This window comes from Esox lucius, chromosome 6 (assembly GCF_011004845.1).
Source record: "Esox lucius isolate fEsoLuc1 chromosome 6, fEsoLuc1.pri, whole genome shotgun sequence".
Classification (NCBI taxonomy): domain Eukaryota; kingdom Metazoa; phylum Chordata; class Actinopteri; order Esociformes; family Esocidae; genus Esox; species Esox lucius.
Genome location: NC_047574.1, coordinates 96,652 through 114,689, shown reverse-complemented (window position 1 = coordinate 114,689; position 18,038 = coordinate 96,652). Strand labels below are relative to the sequence as shown.

General features: G+C 37.6%; 1 protein-coding gene across 2 annotated transcripts in view; it reads left to right on the top strand.

Annotated features, from left to right (window-relative positions):
* The first annotated feature begins 8,324 nt into the window (after positions 1 to 8,324).
* Positions 8,325 to 18,038, top strand: part of LOC105009376 (alpha-N-acetylgalactosaminide alpha-2,6-sialyltransferase 1) — a 41,640-nt gene continuing 31,926 nt past the window's right edge. The window contains exons 1-3 of one of the 2 annotated variants that reach the window (XM_029120559.2): positions 8,325 to 8,584; positions 15,350 to 15,701; positions 16,184 to 16,349. In XM_029120559.2, the coding sequence (XP_028976392.1) occupies positions 15,378 to 15,701; positions 16,184 to 16,349 (490 nt within the window). In that variant the 5' untranslated portion in view covers positions 8,325 to 8,584; positions 15,350 to 15,377. Of the gene's footprint in view, positions 8,585 to 12,596; positions 13,136 to 15,349; positions 15,702 to 16,183; positions 16,350 to 18,038 lie in introns of those variants that run through there. The other variant, XM_010868796.4, reaches the window with a different exon arrangement.

Here is an 18,038-nt window from a genome sequence, read left to right as displayed (position 1 = left end):
GTCTCTGTGTACCAGCACCCCCCAATGTATTTCAACATTGCACCATCCAATGTATTTTACCAAAGGACACCCCAATGTATTTTAACTAAGTTAAATAGATCAGGTAGTTTTAGTTTATTTAATTTGGGGGGTAGTAAAATTTCATATTTGAATATTACTCAGCATGCTTAACAAGTGTTCCTTTTGGTAAGTTTTAATGACTTGCTAAAGCTTAGCAGATGCTCTTATCTCACTGTATGCAATGTTACTTCTGCTTCTAATGCAGGGTAAAAGGGGGCCAACACATTTGAAATCAGATTTGTAACAAAAGATTTGTAAATTTTCACAGTTTCTTGCTGCTAAATGCACTGGATTGCAGTTCTGGCAATGTAATAAAGTAAAAAAAGTTATAGTTTATTTTATAAAATCCTTTTTTTTATCAGTACTTGTCAAAAAGTGCTTATGCAGACAACCAGCCTAATACCCAAAGAAGAACAATAAGATGGAAGTAGTGTTTGTCCTGTGTACTGTGTGTGTATAATCCTCTGTTATATCAGTTGATTATAACTTATTTATTATCACAGGGGATTTTAACATCCACATAGATAATAATACGGACAATAATGCCAAAGAACTTTTTGCACTGCTTACCACTTTTGATCTCACTCAACATGTGAAAGAGCGTTCACTTGAGGCCACATTCTAGATCTGGTTATCTCTAAAGGTCTCGATATTTCCTGTGTCATGGTTAAAGACTTGGCCCTGTCTGATCATTTCTGTGTCTTTATTGAATCATTGATCACATCGGATGTTCCAGTAAACTCTGTTTCTGTTAAGAAAAGGTACATTTAATACAGTACCAATGCTCAGTTTATTGAAGCCATAGCTATCTCTCCAACAATAAGTTCAGAGTCAGTTGATGTACTCCTGGAACATTTTATTAGCCAAAATATAGAATTTCATGGATCATGTAGAACCGGTAAAGGTAAAGAAAACTATGAGCAAACAGAAAACACCATGGAGAACCACCATGATGGTAAACGCCCTGAAAAGAGAATGTAGGAAAGCGGAACGTAAGTGGAGGAGAACTAAACCTCAAATCCACTATGACATCTATAAACAAAGCCTTGGTAGCTTCAACAATGAGTTACGCAGAGACAGACAGCAACATTTATTGGGAATGATCAACAAGAATATCAACAGTACCCGCACTCTGTGTCATGGTCGACAAGCTTACAAACCCAATAAAGCAGATAGCATCAGAACTCATGTCCACTGTGAAATGTAATGAATTTGCTTTAGTGAAAAAAGTATTAGACGGACCATCAGAACTAGTCTAACAAGGACACTGTACCGTCACCATGACCACCAAGACATAACTTATGTCACAATTTAATGCAATTTATAAAAAATCCCTAGAGGAAACAGTTCAACATCTTACAGTGAGGGGAAAAAATATTTGATCCCCCGCTGATTTTGCACGTTTGCCTATTGACAAAGAAATGATCAGTCTCAAATTTTAATGGTGGGTTTATTTGAACAGTGAGAGACAGAATAACAACAACAGAAATCCAGAAAAAAGCATTATAAATTGATTTGCATTTTAATGAGTGACCCCTCTGAGGTCAGATGTTTCTTGTAGTTGGCCACCAGGTTTGCACACATCTCAGGAGGGATTTTGTCCCACTCCACTTTGTAGATCTTCTCCAAATCATTAAGGTTTTGAGGCAGATGTTTGGCAATTCGAATATTCAGCTCCCTTCACAGATTTTCTATGGGATTAAGGACTGGAGACTGGCTAGGCCACACCAGGACCTTAACGTGATTCTTCTTGAGCCACTCCTTTGTTGCCTTGGTCGTGTGTTTTGGGTCATTGTCATGCTGGAATACCCATCCACGACTAATTTTCAATGCCCTGGCTGAGGGGAAAGATGTTCTCACCCAAGATTTGAAGGTACATGGCCCCGTCCATCGTCCCTTTGATGCGGTGAAGTTGTCCTGTCCCCTTAGCAGAAAAATACCCCCAAAGCATAATGTTTTCAACTCCATGTTTCACGGTGGGGATGGTGTTCTTGGGGTCATAGGCAGCATTCTTCCTCCAAACACAGTGAGTTGATACCAAAGAGCTCGATTTTGGTCTAATCTGACCACAACACTTTCACCCAGTTCTCCTCTGAATCATTCAGATGTTCATTAGCAAACTTCAGACAGGCCTGTTCACATGCTTTCTTGAGCAGGGGGACATTGCAGGCTCTGCAGGATTTCAGTCCTTCACGGTGTAGTGTGTTACCAAATGTTTTCTTGGTGACCATGGTCCCAGCTGCCTTGAGATCATTGACAAGATCCTCCGGTGTAGTTCTGGGCTGATTCCTCACCGTTCTCATGATCATTGCAACTCCACGAGATGAGATTTTGCATGGAGCCCCAGACCGAGGGAGATTGACAGTTATTTTGTGTTTCTTCCAGAATAATCGCACCAACTGTTGTCACCTTCTCACCAAGCTGCTTGGCGATGGTCTTGTTGCCCATTCCCGCCTTGTGTTGGTCTACAATCTTGTCCCTGACATCCTTGGACAGCTCTTTGGTCTTGGCCATTGTGGAGAGTGGAATCTGATTTATTGATTGGTTCAGTGGACAGGTGTCTTTTATACAGGTAACAAACTGAGATTAGGAAAACTCCCTTTAAGAGTATGCTCCTAACCTGTATAAAAGACACCTGGGAGCCAGAAATTATTCTGATTGAGAGGGGATCAAATACTTATTTCACTAATTAAATTGTTAATCAATTTATAACAATTTTGACAAGCGTTTTCCTGGATTTTGTTGTTCTTATTGTTCAAATAAACCTACCGTTAAAATTATAGACTGATAATTTCTTTGTTAGTGGGCAAAAGTACAAAATCAGCAGGGGATCAAATAATTTTTCCCCTCATTGTAAAGCTTCCACATGTTGTCTTGACACACTGCCATCAGACCTTTAAAAAAAGAGAACACTGGATGCATCTATAATGAACAACTCAAATCTCCCTTTTAGAGCCAAGATCATTGAGAAGGTTGTCTTCAATTAACTCAGCAATTTTGTGAACTCAAGCAGTCTCTTAGACAAATTTCAGTCAGGCTTCCAACCTAACCACAGAACTGAAACGGCCCTGATAAATGTTTTAAATGATATACGGCTGAATACTGTTTCCGCCGATAAAATAACAATTTTGGTTCTATTAGATCTCAGTGCAGCATTTGACACTGTAGATCACAGAACATTTATAGAAATGGAAAATTTTGATTGTCACGTCTTCGGGGGGCGGAATAAGGAGGAGCAGGAGAACGGTGTGATAGTAGTATCTTTTAATACTATAGAGTGAATATATATATGTCAATACACGAAGTGTAGCACAGCTCTTTGAACATACAGAGACAATAACACACAAAGACAGGGGGAGCAGAGGGAACACATATACTGGGGGGAATGATGATGAGAACCAGGTGTGCTAAACAAGACACAGGTGAAATGTATGATGAGATGGACGGTGGTGTCAGAAGGCCGGCGACGTCGAACGCTGGAGCCTGTCTGCTGCAGAGGGAGGTGCAGCAGCAGAGGGTGCAGTTGTCACATTGATCTAGATGGCCAGAGTTACTTTGTCACCATTGGTAATCATGAATCTGATAGGGTGGCTATGACATGCGGAGTTCCCCAAGGATCAGTTCTTGAACCACTTCTGTTCAATCTCTAAATGCTACCTCTGGGCCAAATTATACAGAACAACTACATTAACTACCATAGCTATGCCGATGATACTCAAATATATATGGCTCTCGAACCGTATGACAACAGCTCAATAGACTCTCTGTGTCACTGTATAGAGCACATAAATACCTGGATGAACCAAAATTGTCTACAGTTAAACCAAGATAAAACTGAGATGATTGTGTTTGGTAACAAAAATAAAAGAACAAGTATTAGTAAAGAGCTGGATTCTCGGGCCCTTAAAACCAGGGATCAAGTGCATAATCTTGGTGTTTTAAACTCAGACCTCACATTTAACAGTCATATCAAAGTGGTCACCAAAACAGCATTCTATTATCTAAAAACTAAAGCCAGATTCAAAGGCTTGGTGTCCCAAAATACCAAGAGAAGCTCATCCATGCTTTTCTCTCTAGTAGGGTTGACTACTGTAATGGCCTCTTAACTGCACTCCCGAAAAAGACTGTAAAACAACTGCAGCTCATTCAGAATGCTGCTACTAGAATGTTAACCAGGACCAAGAGAACAGAGCACATCACTCCGGTTCTTAAATCTTTGCATTGGCTTCCAGTCAGTTACAGAATAGAATTCAAAGTGGTGCTTTTAGTTTATAAATCTCTGAATGGTTTAGGACCCGAATACATTTCTGATATATTTGCAGAATATAAACCGAGCAGGGCTCTTAGATCCATGAACACAGGTCAGTTAATAGAGCCAAGAGTCCAAAATAAACATGGTCAAGCTGCATTTAGCAGTTATGCTGCACACAGCTGGAATAAACCCTAACCCTACCAGAAGATCTTATACGTGCCCCAAATATAAATGTTTAAATCCAGGTTAAAAACACTCTTTTCACGTGCCTATGACAGAGCGCTTAAACTTAACCGCACTGTTTAGTCTTACAGCTTTTATAGCTTCCTATGTTTTTATCCCGTTTCTATTTTCTTATTCTGTTTTTTCATTATGATGTTGTTTTCATGTTTTCATTTGAGTATTTGTTTTTATGTTATTGTATTTTATATATTTTTCTTTGTAAAGCACATTGAATTGCTTCTATGAATGAATTGTGCTGCAGTATATTAATAAACTTCAGTTCAGTTGGTTCATGCAGCGTCAGTGTTTTTGGGTTTGATGGTCAGGGATTCAGCCCATTCACGTTGAGTATGCCTGTCCAAAAAAAGTGACTGCAACTTACATATTACACAAATACCAATGACGCAATACTTTAAGGTAATTGAAAAACACGTCTTTTGTGAACACACCCTTTTTGGTTTCGGAGTGAAAGGTGTTGGCTTATGTTGTTATTAATCAGTCATGAGCTATTTTTAATGCTTTGACGCAGATGTGTTAATGTCTTTCACAATGTTTGGGTTTGTCTTGTGACAGCGGGATTGCTGATAATGCCTGTAGACTATAAATGATGTAGCCTACTGCGAGATTTACATTTTGGTGCCCTTTGCCTTAGTCCTCCTAGACCCACTCTTAGTCTCCATAGACATTTCCTCTGTAAGGGTTCAACATGGATGACAGGAAAAGGTAAGAATGTCAATGAGACACCTAGAATGGGTTTCCTTACTGTTCACCTTCACGTCCCTGGGTCAGACTACACCAAACCATCTGAATAGGGCCTTACTGTTCACCTTCACGCCCCTGGGTCAGACTACACCAAACCATCTGAATAGGGCCTTACTGTTCACCTTCATGCCCCTACACTATTTAACAAGAGGCAGTCAGTCAGTCACTCAGAAAGACACATTCGGTCTTCTTGGCCGGCTCCACTTACGCGGTTCAGCAAATACATTTAGATTTATCAATGGAGCAGCTAAAAAAGTGTCACATTTAACTGTTCATTTATACATTTAACCAAATATGCTATGATGGTCTATTGAAACTCTATACTAGTGCTAATGTTATGTTACATGTTTGTCCTATAACCAAATACTGCAAGTCACAATGTGAAGCAAAACTGTGTGTAAGAAGATCCGTCCTACATCATGATAGGTCGTATTCATTCTAGATTCAAACTTAATATTTTTTTAATAGTTAAATTTGCCTAAATTAACTTACAAAGCTATATTGCAGCATTCAAAACCACTCAAAGCTGGGAACTTGGAAATATCATACCTATGATGTCATTGCTTTTAAGATAAATGGAAACTGCAATGGAAAAGGTAATGTCTATCTAAAAAAAAATGCATAAAGTAATAAAACCAGAAGATTATAATGACTGTTAAAAGATAAATGATGGATTACAGTTTTTCCTGGCCCACAAACTACTTTCAGGGTATGAAACCATGTAACATCAGGTTGTAAAATAGTCAATTACAGCTTTAGGTCCATTTCACAAACAATGTGTGGGTTTTAACTCAGAATAACAGTTTGCTGGTTGCCTCTTGGCCTTAACATATTTTATCATAATGAAAACATTCCTACAAACACTCAAGGAAACTTCAGCCATCCAACCCATTAAGACTTGGATTGTGCATTTCTTGTACTGTACTTGTACTCTTCAATGACAATAAAGTTGAATCTAATATGGATCATCTAATCTAATATTGAGACCCCTTCACTTTCTATGCATTTTGTTATTATAGATTTAATTTTCTAATTGATTAAATAGAAATGTTGCCATTAAGCTATACACAATACTCCATAATGACAAAAAAAGACAAAAAAAACAAAACAAGGAGTGATAAACAATAATTCTGTTGGATTAGCTGTTTAAGTTACATTAGTGTTTTACAATTTCTAAGTGATCAATGCCCTATTTCTTTATATCAGTGATGTGTGGATGCCTAGAGCTAAACCCCTTTTATTATTAACAGATCTTTGTACATGTCTCTATTTTACAGTTTTTTACAATTGATTACATGCATTTCTCAATACTGATATGACTTCTTAATTTGGAATGCATCCCATTAATACCTGATCCAGACATGGCTTTGGTCCATTTCTCAAATGTTTTCAATATCACCTTCAAAGAAATTAAAAACCGGTTTAGCTATTGGTTGGCTGTACAGCTCTCTGCTATGGCTTTAAGTCCATTTCCCAAACTAGGTGTGGGTTTTAACACAGAATAACAGGTTCCTGGTTGCCTCTTGGCGTTAACATATTTTATCATAATGAAAACATTCCTACAAACACTCATGATGTTTGTACCTGCATGGGTGTCAGCGTTGGCATTCTTTTACATTATTGTTGAAACAATTTTTTAAGATTCAATAGATAAAAGGAAACTTCAGCCATCCAACCCATTAAGACTTGTGTTGTGCAATTTTGTTGTGCAAACTGTTTCATAGTAGAGAATACAGCTCTTTAATGAGCCCTTTACTTTACTTAATTTTCTTTCTTTCTTGAATATTTTGCTTAGAAAAGCTATAGATGTTTTCACCATTTTACTATGAAATGCTTTCACTGATGGTTGGTACAAAGACTTTGTTCATCTGAATGTTTATTGGCCTGTAGCAGCCATACAGTTCCCTGATAAAACAACGCTAATGAGAATATTATATGTACAGTGCCTTTGGCTCAGTAAGTTTCTTTCCATCTACTGTAACCCTGCTGAACTCTGACCCATCACTAACCACATCCACCCACCCACCGCTTAGTACCGCCTCTCAGGGACATTGTTGTACTACTCCCTTGTACTACTGGACTCTGACACTGCATTGCAAATTCTGATAAGGACATTTTCAGTTGTTACAGGTACAGGTCTACCTGGGGAACCTCACTGCTGCTATCCCTGCATTTCAGTTGCACATGCTACCTTGCACCTTCAATTTGCCTGAACTGCGTATTTAGAATTGTCATTTTGTCTATGCATTTTGTCTATGCATTTTGTTATTATAGACTTAATTTTCTAATTGATTAAATAGAAATGTTGCCATTAAGCTATACACAATACTCCATAATGACAAAAAAAGACAAAAAAAACAAAACAAGGAGTGATAAACAATAATTCTGTTGGATTAGCTGTTTAAGTTACATTAGTGTTTTACAATTTCTAAGTGATCAATGCCCTATTTCTTTATATCAGTGATGTGTGGATGCCTAGAGCTAAACCCCTTTTATTATTAACAGATCTTTGTACATGTCTCTATTTTACAGTTTTTTACAATTGATTACATGCATTTCTCAATACTGATATGACTTCTTAATTTGGAATGCATCCCATTAATACCTGATCCAGACATGGCTTTGGTCCATTTCTCAAATGTTTTCAATATCACCTTCAAAGAAATTAAAAACCGGTTTAGCTATTGGTTGGCTGTACAGCTCTCTGCTATGGCTTTAAGTCCATTTCCCAAACTAGGTGTGGGTTTTAACACAGAATAACAGGTTCCTGGTTGCCTCTTGGCGTTAACATATTTTATCATAATGTAAACATTCCTGCAAACACTCATGATGTTTGTACCTGCGTGGGTGTCAGCGTTGGCATTCTTTTACATTATTGTTGAAACTATTTTTTTAAGATTCAATAGATAAAAGGAAACTTCAGCCATCCAACCCATTAAGACTTGTGTTGTGCAATGTTGTTGTGCAAACCGTTTCATAGTAAGTTCAAGTTTAAACAGCCGCTAAACTAATATTAACTTTAAAACAAAGTTTACTTAAATAGTAAAAACAGCCCAAGAAAAATCATCAATATGCTAAAGAGAACAGGTATGTTTTAACCAAAGACTTAAAAGCAGAGAGGTTTGGAGCCGTTCTGATCTCTAGAGGGAGGGTGTTCCACAGACGAGGCCCTGCCACCGCAAAAGCACGCTCCCCTCTACGCTTTAGTCTGACACAAAGGACTACCAGCAACGCCTGGTTGTGGGATCTGAGACTTCTGGACGGAATGTACGGATGAACCGCAATATAGTGAGTTGCAATAGTCCAGCCGACTCGTGATGAAAGCATGAACCGCCATTTCCAGAGTTATTGGAGTGAGAAAGCCTTTGATTTTAGATAGTAAACGGAGTTGGTAGAAACCGGAACTGATTACAGATGAGATGTGTTTATCAAATTTTAAGGACTGGTCAACAAGAACACCTACGTTCCGCACTCCGGTAGATTTAAAGGGAGATAGACTCCTCAAGTCTGGGCTTATACACTGGGACCTCTCACTCGGGCTGAAAACAATGACCTCGGTCTTATCATTATTTAGAGAGAGGTAATTTTGAGCCAGCCATGCCTTCACCTCCTCTAAGCATAGCAGAAGAGAATTTAATGCTGCAGGATTATTTCGCTTAATTGGAATGTAAATTTGAGTGTCGTCCGCATAAAAGTGAAATGATACACAGTGTTTCCTAAAGATTGCGCCCAGCGGTAGCATGTAGAGAGAAAATAGAGAGGGAGCCAAAATGGAGCCCTGTGGAAGACCACAGCTCAGAGGTGCCATGGAGCAGGAGAAGTTGCCCATCTTTACTAAAGACTTTCTGTCAGAAAGGTAAGACTGGAACCATGACAAAACAGAGCTTTTTATGCCCACCCATGTCTCCAGTCTAGCTAACAGAGTTGGGTGGTCAACGGTGTCAAAAGCCGCCGAAAGATCTAAGAGAACTAAAACCACAGTGTCTCCAGAGTCAGTAGAGATATAAATGTCGTTTAGCACTCGCAGGAGAGCGGACTCAGTGCTGTGGCCAGTCCTAAACCCAGATTGAAAAACCTCATATATACAAATATTTGACAAAAAGTGTTGGAGTTGATCCAACATGATTTTCTCCAATAACTTGGAAATTAAAGGTAAGACACAGATGGGCCGGTAATTTTTTAAAAACAGAAGGATCCAGTGAAGGCTTCTTGAGCAGAGGATTGACCGTAGCCACTTTAAGATTGGCCGGAACAGAGCCTGTGTTTAAACACCATACCTGGACCCATCGAGTTGATGATTAATTTTAAAAATCTCAGCTGAATGATATCATTTGGGCAAAATGAAGGTTTGAGCTTGGCGCTCACATCCTTCAGTGTCTGGAGGTTAATAGAATCAAAAGTAGAGAATACAGAATATAGTAGAGAATACAGCTCTTTAATGAGCCCTTTACTTAACTTAATTTTCTTTCTTTCTTGTATATTTTGCTTATAAAAGCTATAGGTCATTTGTTACCTTCATGAGTGCAGTCTCAGTACTATGATGGGGTCTGAAACCGGACTGGAGCATTTCATAAATGTTATTTGTCTTCAGGAAGGCATTCACTTGTTGGGAAACACATTTTTCTAAGATTTCTGAGAGGAAAGGGAGGTTTGATATTGGCCTATAATTGTTTTATACAGTATATCTGGATACAGATGAGAATTTTTTTCAGAAGAGGATTTATTTCCATATTTTAGTTATTTTTACTAATTTATTAATGCACATTATTCTATATTTATGCTCAGTCCAGTGTTCTTATTTGTTTTTACTTCCCTTATTCCTTTTGTATTGATTGTTGCATCAACAACCAGAACAAATTCCTTGTTTGTTGTGAAACTTACTTGGCAATAAAAACTCTCTGATCTTGATTTTTTTATAGATAGCTAGCAAGCTGTCCACTGACTAGCAGGCTGGCAACCTAGCCTACCTGGTTATCTGATAACAGATAGTGTATAAAGATGACCTTAACTGCTTTTTGTTGCTAACAGAGCTATATTGTCTGTCAGCTAATTGTGCTTATGAATTGCTACTTTACAATCGTTAACTCAACATGGTTACAATTCTTGTACTTTACATAGCTCACTATTATATACCGGTTACACATATGAACAATCGTCATCATGTACCCAGTCAAGCCATATGACAATATGATCCAAGTTTCTTTCATAATTAAATTCTCCACCAGTATTGCACCTCCTAATGTAATATATAAGCTTGTTTGCTGCCATGAAACACTTTAACCTCACCAATGTATGTTGACTAGTAGTTGAAATCTTATTTACTTATTTACATTTTACTTAGGTCACAGTATAAAGGCCACCCCACAAGCACCTTGGACAAGCACGTCGAAATCTCCATTGACCCTATTCTGTGTAAAAACAATGACATATTTTGTGTAAACACAATGTTACACAGGAAATTGTGCATTATCTCATTCAAATCCAGCTTGTGAGTTGTGTAGCAAAAGCAGGGCTGAAATCAATGGGCCAATAGGATTCCCTCTTCTTTCCAAGGGGGTTGAATTGAGCTGCATCAAATATTTGCTGCAAAGCCGATACTACAACATTTATATATTTCCTTATTCGGTGTTAGTGGTAAGGAGACACTAATCATGATACTTGCATGTATGTTATAAGTACCCATTTACACTACTTGCTGTTAGTGTGCATCGCAACTTACCTTTTAGGTTCATATAAATCCAAACTATAGTAAGTGCTGATGAAATTACCACATTCAATGACTATAACATTGTTTACGAAAAAGTTGGGACAATGCGTAAAATATAAAAAAAAAGAATGCAATGATGTGCATATTATTTAAATTGTATATTCAATAGAAAATAGCACAAAAAAACATAATAAAATGTAATTGTTTCTTGAAAAATATATGCCCACTTTGAATTTGATGCCAGCAACACATTTCAAAAAAGTTGGGACAGAGGCAACAAAAGACTGGAAAAGTTGTGGAATGCTTAAAAAAAACCTGGAGGAATATCAAACAACTAAGTCAATAGGGAACAGGTCAGTAGCATGATTGGGTATTAAAATATCATTCCAGAGAGAATGAGTCTTGTAGAATTGAGGATGGGGAGAGGTTCACCTCTCCCCATGTTGCACTATTTGCACTACTTGTGGGCAAATAGTGCAACAATATAAAGATTAACGTTTCTCAATATAAAATTGCAAAGGGTTTGGGGTTTTTATTATCTACGCTACATAATATCATTAAAGGATTCAGAGAATTTGGAGAAACTTCTGTATAAAAAGGACAAGGCTGAAAACCATATTGGATGACCATGATTTTCAGGCCCTTAGGCGGCACTGCATTTAAAAGCAGACACAATTCTGTAGTGGACATCACTGCATGGGCTCAGGTCTTCCAAATGCAAGTTAAACTCTACTATGCAAAGAAGATTAGATTAAATTAGATTAAACTCTATTGTCATTGAACAGTACAAGTACAGTACAATGAAGTGCAGTTAGCATCTAACCAGAAGTGCAAATTGAAGTTGGCAAAACATTTACAAGTATTTACAAGTATCAAGTATGTATATAGCAAGTGGAATGTATTGATGTACAATGAAGGCAAATGCAGTGAAAATGGCAATACTAAATGTGCAATTAAGGCAAATAGAGGTGGGCAGAAAATGTACATGTATTGAGTATAGTGTATGTTACAAGTGGGATAATAGTTGTGCAATCGAGGCAAATCGCAGGATTAAGGCAGCATGTGCAGACGGGATGCAGAGATAGCAGCAATGAGGTCCTATGGTTGACATGCATGTGTAACAACTGTAAAAATGCAAGCATGATGGCAATTCTAAATGTGCAAAGAGGCTAATTGAATGTGCATGTGCATGTGCAACTGAAATGCCTGGAAAACAGCAGTGAGGTTCCCGAGATAGAAACGCACCTGTAACAACTTTCTGTTAATCCGTTTATGACATAATTCGAACGGTAAACGGGCCGTTGTGGCTAAATGGACTAAAAAGATAAAACTCCCAAACACTTCCTCAAGAATAACTCAAAAATACCAAGAATAGAGCAGTGATTATTAATGAATTATTTTTTGGAAAGACTTTCTAAATATTTCTACCTTAACGTGCATATCAATATGCCCCAAACCAAAAACAAAAGTTCCAACACCCTCAAAATGTTTCCAGCTCACACCCTATAAAATCGAAATACGATTATACACTTGGAGATAGGCAGCCCTTATACGCAAGTCCCCAAATACATCGTTCACTGTGATGTCCACTAGGCTACGTTATCCTAGCTTAACAGTGAGACATATAGTCACCAAGTAAGATTCCGAAGCCACAGTTCATTGTGGAAGTCACTCCAGCAGTGCGCCGACCTGGGAAATTGGATGGTGATTTCGGAGAATGGATAGGAAATTAGAAAAACTATGTTGTGAAACATAATTCAATGTTTGTATTACAATAGATCACCCGGTAAAAATTACACAAGACTTGTGTCATTCAGGAGCTATCAGCGAAGATTTCACCGGACAGAGGAATTTCTATGGAATTTGTGAATGAAAGCCTCTTACTTTCAATGTATTACAGAATATTTAGCCTGGCCGCTTAACGCGCAAGCATGGTTTTGTTAACAAAGCATGGTCTTTAAATTGCTCCGGTAAAACCAGGAAGGCAGAACGTTCTACCATCGACCACGACCAAAGATTGGGAAAAAATTAATGAACATGACAAGACTAGTTTCCCCCTACACGCTTTTGATTGCCGTGTGCTTACTCCTCTACGTGCTTCTCTATGAATATATCTCTGAACCGTCAATCTGGTATGTATTCCACTCCAGCAATTTTTTATATTTTACTTATTGAGTAAATACTTGCTTGTTGAGTAAATACTTGCTTGTTGAGTAAATACTTGGTTAACCCCATGGATAATCAAAGGCTGTTTAATCAATAAATTATTTATTTAGTTATTGAGCTGTTCAAATTTCAGAGGGATCTCAGAGGGATGTAGCTGCCTCTCTAATGCGTTCTTGTAACTATTGTAGGAAAAGCCATGTTTTCTTTCTCATAATTTATCCTGTTTTCCAGGTTGGTGAAGTACAAAAGTACACTGTCAATTTCGATACATTTTTATAACTTGCCTGTTAAAGTGTATAGAGGGTTGGAAAATAATAGTAATTTTATAACTATGAACTAGACAGAAAATCCATGATGAATGTAAAATGCCATGATGGGGTGCTTTCCTTTGAAAAAACAAAAAAGGAATCAGGCAAGCCTAGTTCAGCCGTCCCACGATTAGGAGGAATTAATGATTTCACCCTGGCTGGTTTTGAACAACAGTTTTCTATGTGGCAGAATGTGTATTTAACTATTACGCTATTTAAACAGCAGGAATGCAACTTTTACCTCATCCATTACATTTTTGCTGAAATAATGTGGACAACAGAACGTTTATTCATGGAGCTAAAGTTTATTAATGGACTCTAACCCTAACGATTACTGTAGGTTAGGGTTGCCTAGCTAATACAATACCTATAATGAAAACAATATAAAAGGGTCATGTAATACAATTATTATTTTAAATATATTAGATTTAAGGTATAACAGAGTGGATATATTGTTGTGCGACGGCTGAGGAATACAGAGTGGATAAATATTTCGGAGACAAACATAGGACCGTCTGAGAGGGCCATTGAACCGGGGTCAAAATATTAAAGATTTTGGATGTTCCCACAAAAGCACAAAGCTTGCTGGTACTCAGTTCAGCTCTGTATTGTCTCCACATTATCCCAGCGATAAAATTTTTCCTGAAAGAACTTGGGCAACAGAATGTTTATTAACAGAATTAAAGTGTACTCACTGTACAAATATTACTGTAGATGTCTAGATTTACAGACTACCTATAACATAAACAATGACTCCAGTCACTCTTTGGCTGGTTTGTTTCTTTAGAAAACAACAGTATAAAAGGGTCACGTAATACAATTATCCTCTTAAATATATGAGATTTATGGTATTACAGAGTGTATATATATTGTTGTGTCATGGCTGAAAAGTACCAAGTGGATAAATATTTCTGAGACACAAAAATTGGAAAGTCAAAGGGGGGAATCGAACCAGGGTCAAAAAATTGTTAAAACATAGTTTCATGCCTTACTATCAAATTACACTGTATTGGGTTGAAAATAATGAAGAAATAAAATAATAGAAGGTAAAAAATATAGGCACCCCCAAAAAATTTGGTTCTTCTACCTAGAAATAAAACACAATAAAATGAGAAATAATTATTTAAATCACTTCTTTTTGCCTGTAATGACGCAGAACGGCCACCAGATGGCAGCACGTTTCGCTAGTTACGTTTGGACTTATATAATTTATAAACTCAGAAAAATTACCAACTTCTTCCCAAAAACTCAAGAACACCCCCATACTATGCCGACTAAATATTTATTTTTATATCATATTTATAATACAAACGATGTATTATGGTTCAAAACACCATATACAGTGATGTATACCCTTGTAATCCCTATTCTTGTCTACACATTAGCCTTTCTAAGATGCATGGTCAATGTCGTTGCCTGGTGAAAAGTTCCCATAGCAACCCAAACAATACACAGACAACCGAAATTATACACGGACAACCCAAATTATACACGGAACGCTTCACGAAAGTGGCTACATATAATATACCATTGAAATCGGACGATTATGGCGATTCTATTTTTATAAATATTTATTCAAATGAGCACTGTCCGCGGATTATTACAATGTAATTACAACAGAATAATGATTTATCGGTATAGGTATTTGTACATGTGGAAACAGATCCTGTACAATGTTATTCCTAATTTGTAAATACACTGGAATTTTCTTTTAGTAATTTCTTTTAGTAACAAAACATTGGAATTACACTTCTCTGCTCGCGAGTCCATCCACCCTATCCATTCTTTGCATGTGTGACATTTGTCACTTTTTTGAAGGTGTGGGATTCTAGTTTACACACCACTCAGGACTTATATAATTCTTGTGTCTAGGTTCATATCTAAAGAGAGGACTTGGTCCATGTGGTTGGAACCCTTCGACTCTCCCTCTAATGTGGATTTAAATACTAACACAACCAAGACAACTGCAGGTGAAAACTACACAGCAATCACTTCCAAAGATAAAAGTAAGTCTATGACGCCACAACAAATAACTTTAAAAATAACTGGAAAACAGAACAATAGAACATCTGATCAACCAAGATTTAGGACTTACCCAACGGATCAACCAAGTGTAGAACAAAGGGAGACCCTCATGTTCCCTCTGAAGAAAGACAACCTCAATCAATATCCCAACTGGGATTTTGAAGATGTTTACATACGGGACAAGCTACCAAGAAACACGGTAAGCATAGGTCTAAAAGGCTTGTTTTGTAAATCACTTGCAAATATTTTACACAGGCACTGGGTTCATTTGCAAATCATTGAAGCAGAATTTCACTTTTTTCCAACTGGATATTTGATTGTTATTCCATGAGGAACTATAATCCAGGGTTCAGTTTTCTTTGCCATTCTATTCCCCCTACTTGGTGATTTGATTTGCACAAAACTATCGCAGCATAAAACTAGGAACTGAGACAGGGGTCTGGAGACACAGTGGCCACATCTCAAGTAACATGGTCTGTAGACTGCCGTCAGGGGGAGGAACATGCTCCATAAACAACAGTCAGGGTGAGGAACATGGTTCGTAAACAGCCGTCAGGGTGAGGAACATGGTCCATAGACTACAGTCAGGGTTAGGAACCATCTTACATCCAGTTTGAAAAAAGTGAAATTATTTTCCAAAAATAATTCTAAATACATGTTATGTCTTCGTATGTCTGACAGATTTGTCCCCAGTCTCTGGTTCACTCAGAGGATCAAAGCTTCAAGAAGGCCTTTATACCAGACATCCAGTTATACCTCCACAGAAAACTACTCAACGTGAAAGAGTGGAACAGGCTAGCCCACTTTAATAACCCATTTGGCTTCATGGGATACACAAATTACACAGGTGTGTGTCCAGGTGCCTCATTTATTAATATTTTGAATTAGAAAATTCACAATTAACAATATAGGTTTAAAATCATACCTTTAAAGCACATGGGGAACATAATGGACCATGTAATTCAATAGAGTGACCACAAAATTAGGAACATTAAGATTTAAATAGAGGTATAGATGCTACATGGGTTGACTGCATGCTAAATGTTTTCCTAAGCTCACTCAGCTGTGTTGTACTTGACCATTCAAAATAAACAATAAATAATATAACAATAAAGCAACACAGTAAGGACTAATCATTCGAAATAGATTCATATTGTGATATACTATAAAGTAGGGATGAGAATTTCCTGTAGTTGTTTGCTCAAGTACAACAGAAGGGTTCAATTTGCAGTGGTCTTTTAATTTTAAGCCTTCTGTGTTGGACATAAACCTGAAGAAACCATAAGGGTTAGAGTTATACATGTAGAGATTCTGATTTAAGAAAAAAATAGGAGTGGTCTCTTAGTTTTTTCCGGAGATGTATATTTAATAATTTTTTAAAATACATTTACAGTGGGGAGAACAAGTGTTTGATACATTGCCGATTTTGCAGGTTTTCCTACTTACAAAGCATGTAGAGGTCTGTCATTTTTATCATAGGTACACTTCAGCTGTGAGAGACGAAATCTAAAACAAAAATCCAGAAAATCACATTGTATGATTTTTAAATAATTAATTAGCCTTTTATTACATGACAATCAAAATTGGCAGTGTAAAAATACTGGTTTCTTTGTATGGTAGAGTTTTAACTTGCATTTGTCGATGCAGCGACATACTGTGTTCACAGAAAATGGTTTTCGGAATTGTTCCTGAGCCCATGTAGTGTTTTCCACTACAGAATCATGTCGGTTTTTAATGCAGTCAATGAACGACAACTGAGGATACAAAAATTTCAACTTAAATAGGATCCCCATTCAGAGCCAACATTTAGCAGCTGCCTCTAATCAAGGACCAACAAAACTACACATAGAGATGCCTAGAGGGCATCCCTACATTCTGGCCCTGACACCTTTTTTATTTTCTTCATCCTTAGCATAATTTCTCTTCCAGATGGCAGATCAGGCCCACTCATTGTTCTTAGTATCCATTCAACACATGCAGGCCTTGCAAAAAGCCAGGCCTGGTTAAAGAGGATACTGCCAATATATCTGGCTATGGAACTGGTTATACCTTTCCTCAACAGCTTCTTCAAGTGGTCAACACATACCTGCCATTATTGTTGGTCTGCAGAATGAAGTACATAGTAGTAGTTGAGCCATGCATGCCACCTGGCCACTTTGCAGCCACTGTTGTTGGACGTAGTAGTAGTTGAGCCACGCATCATCACCTGGAACAGGTTTAATCAAATAGACTCCTGACTAATTGTTGTCAAATGTGCCTCTACCAAATATTGGTGGATCAGGTGAATACCTGTACAATGTATTTTTGTCTGTTTTGAATGAGGCCCTTTTGTTGCCCTTTATTATCAGAACCGCTCTGAATCATATTGTTCTCAGTACATTTTGTGCCAGGTAATCATTTGAGCATCTTAGTATTTTCGCAGTCTTCTGTGCTGTGACAGCAGGTCGAGCCAGTTTATGAATGTTTACGCTGAGGGATATGTGCAAGTGAACACATGTCAAGTATTGACCATGTCTGTAAGGCGGCCCTGCCTCTA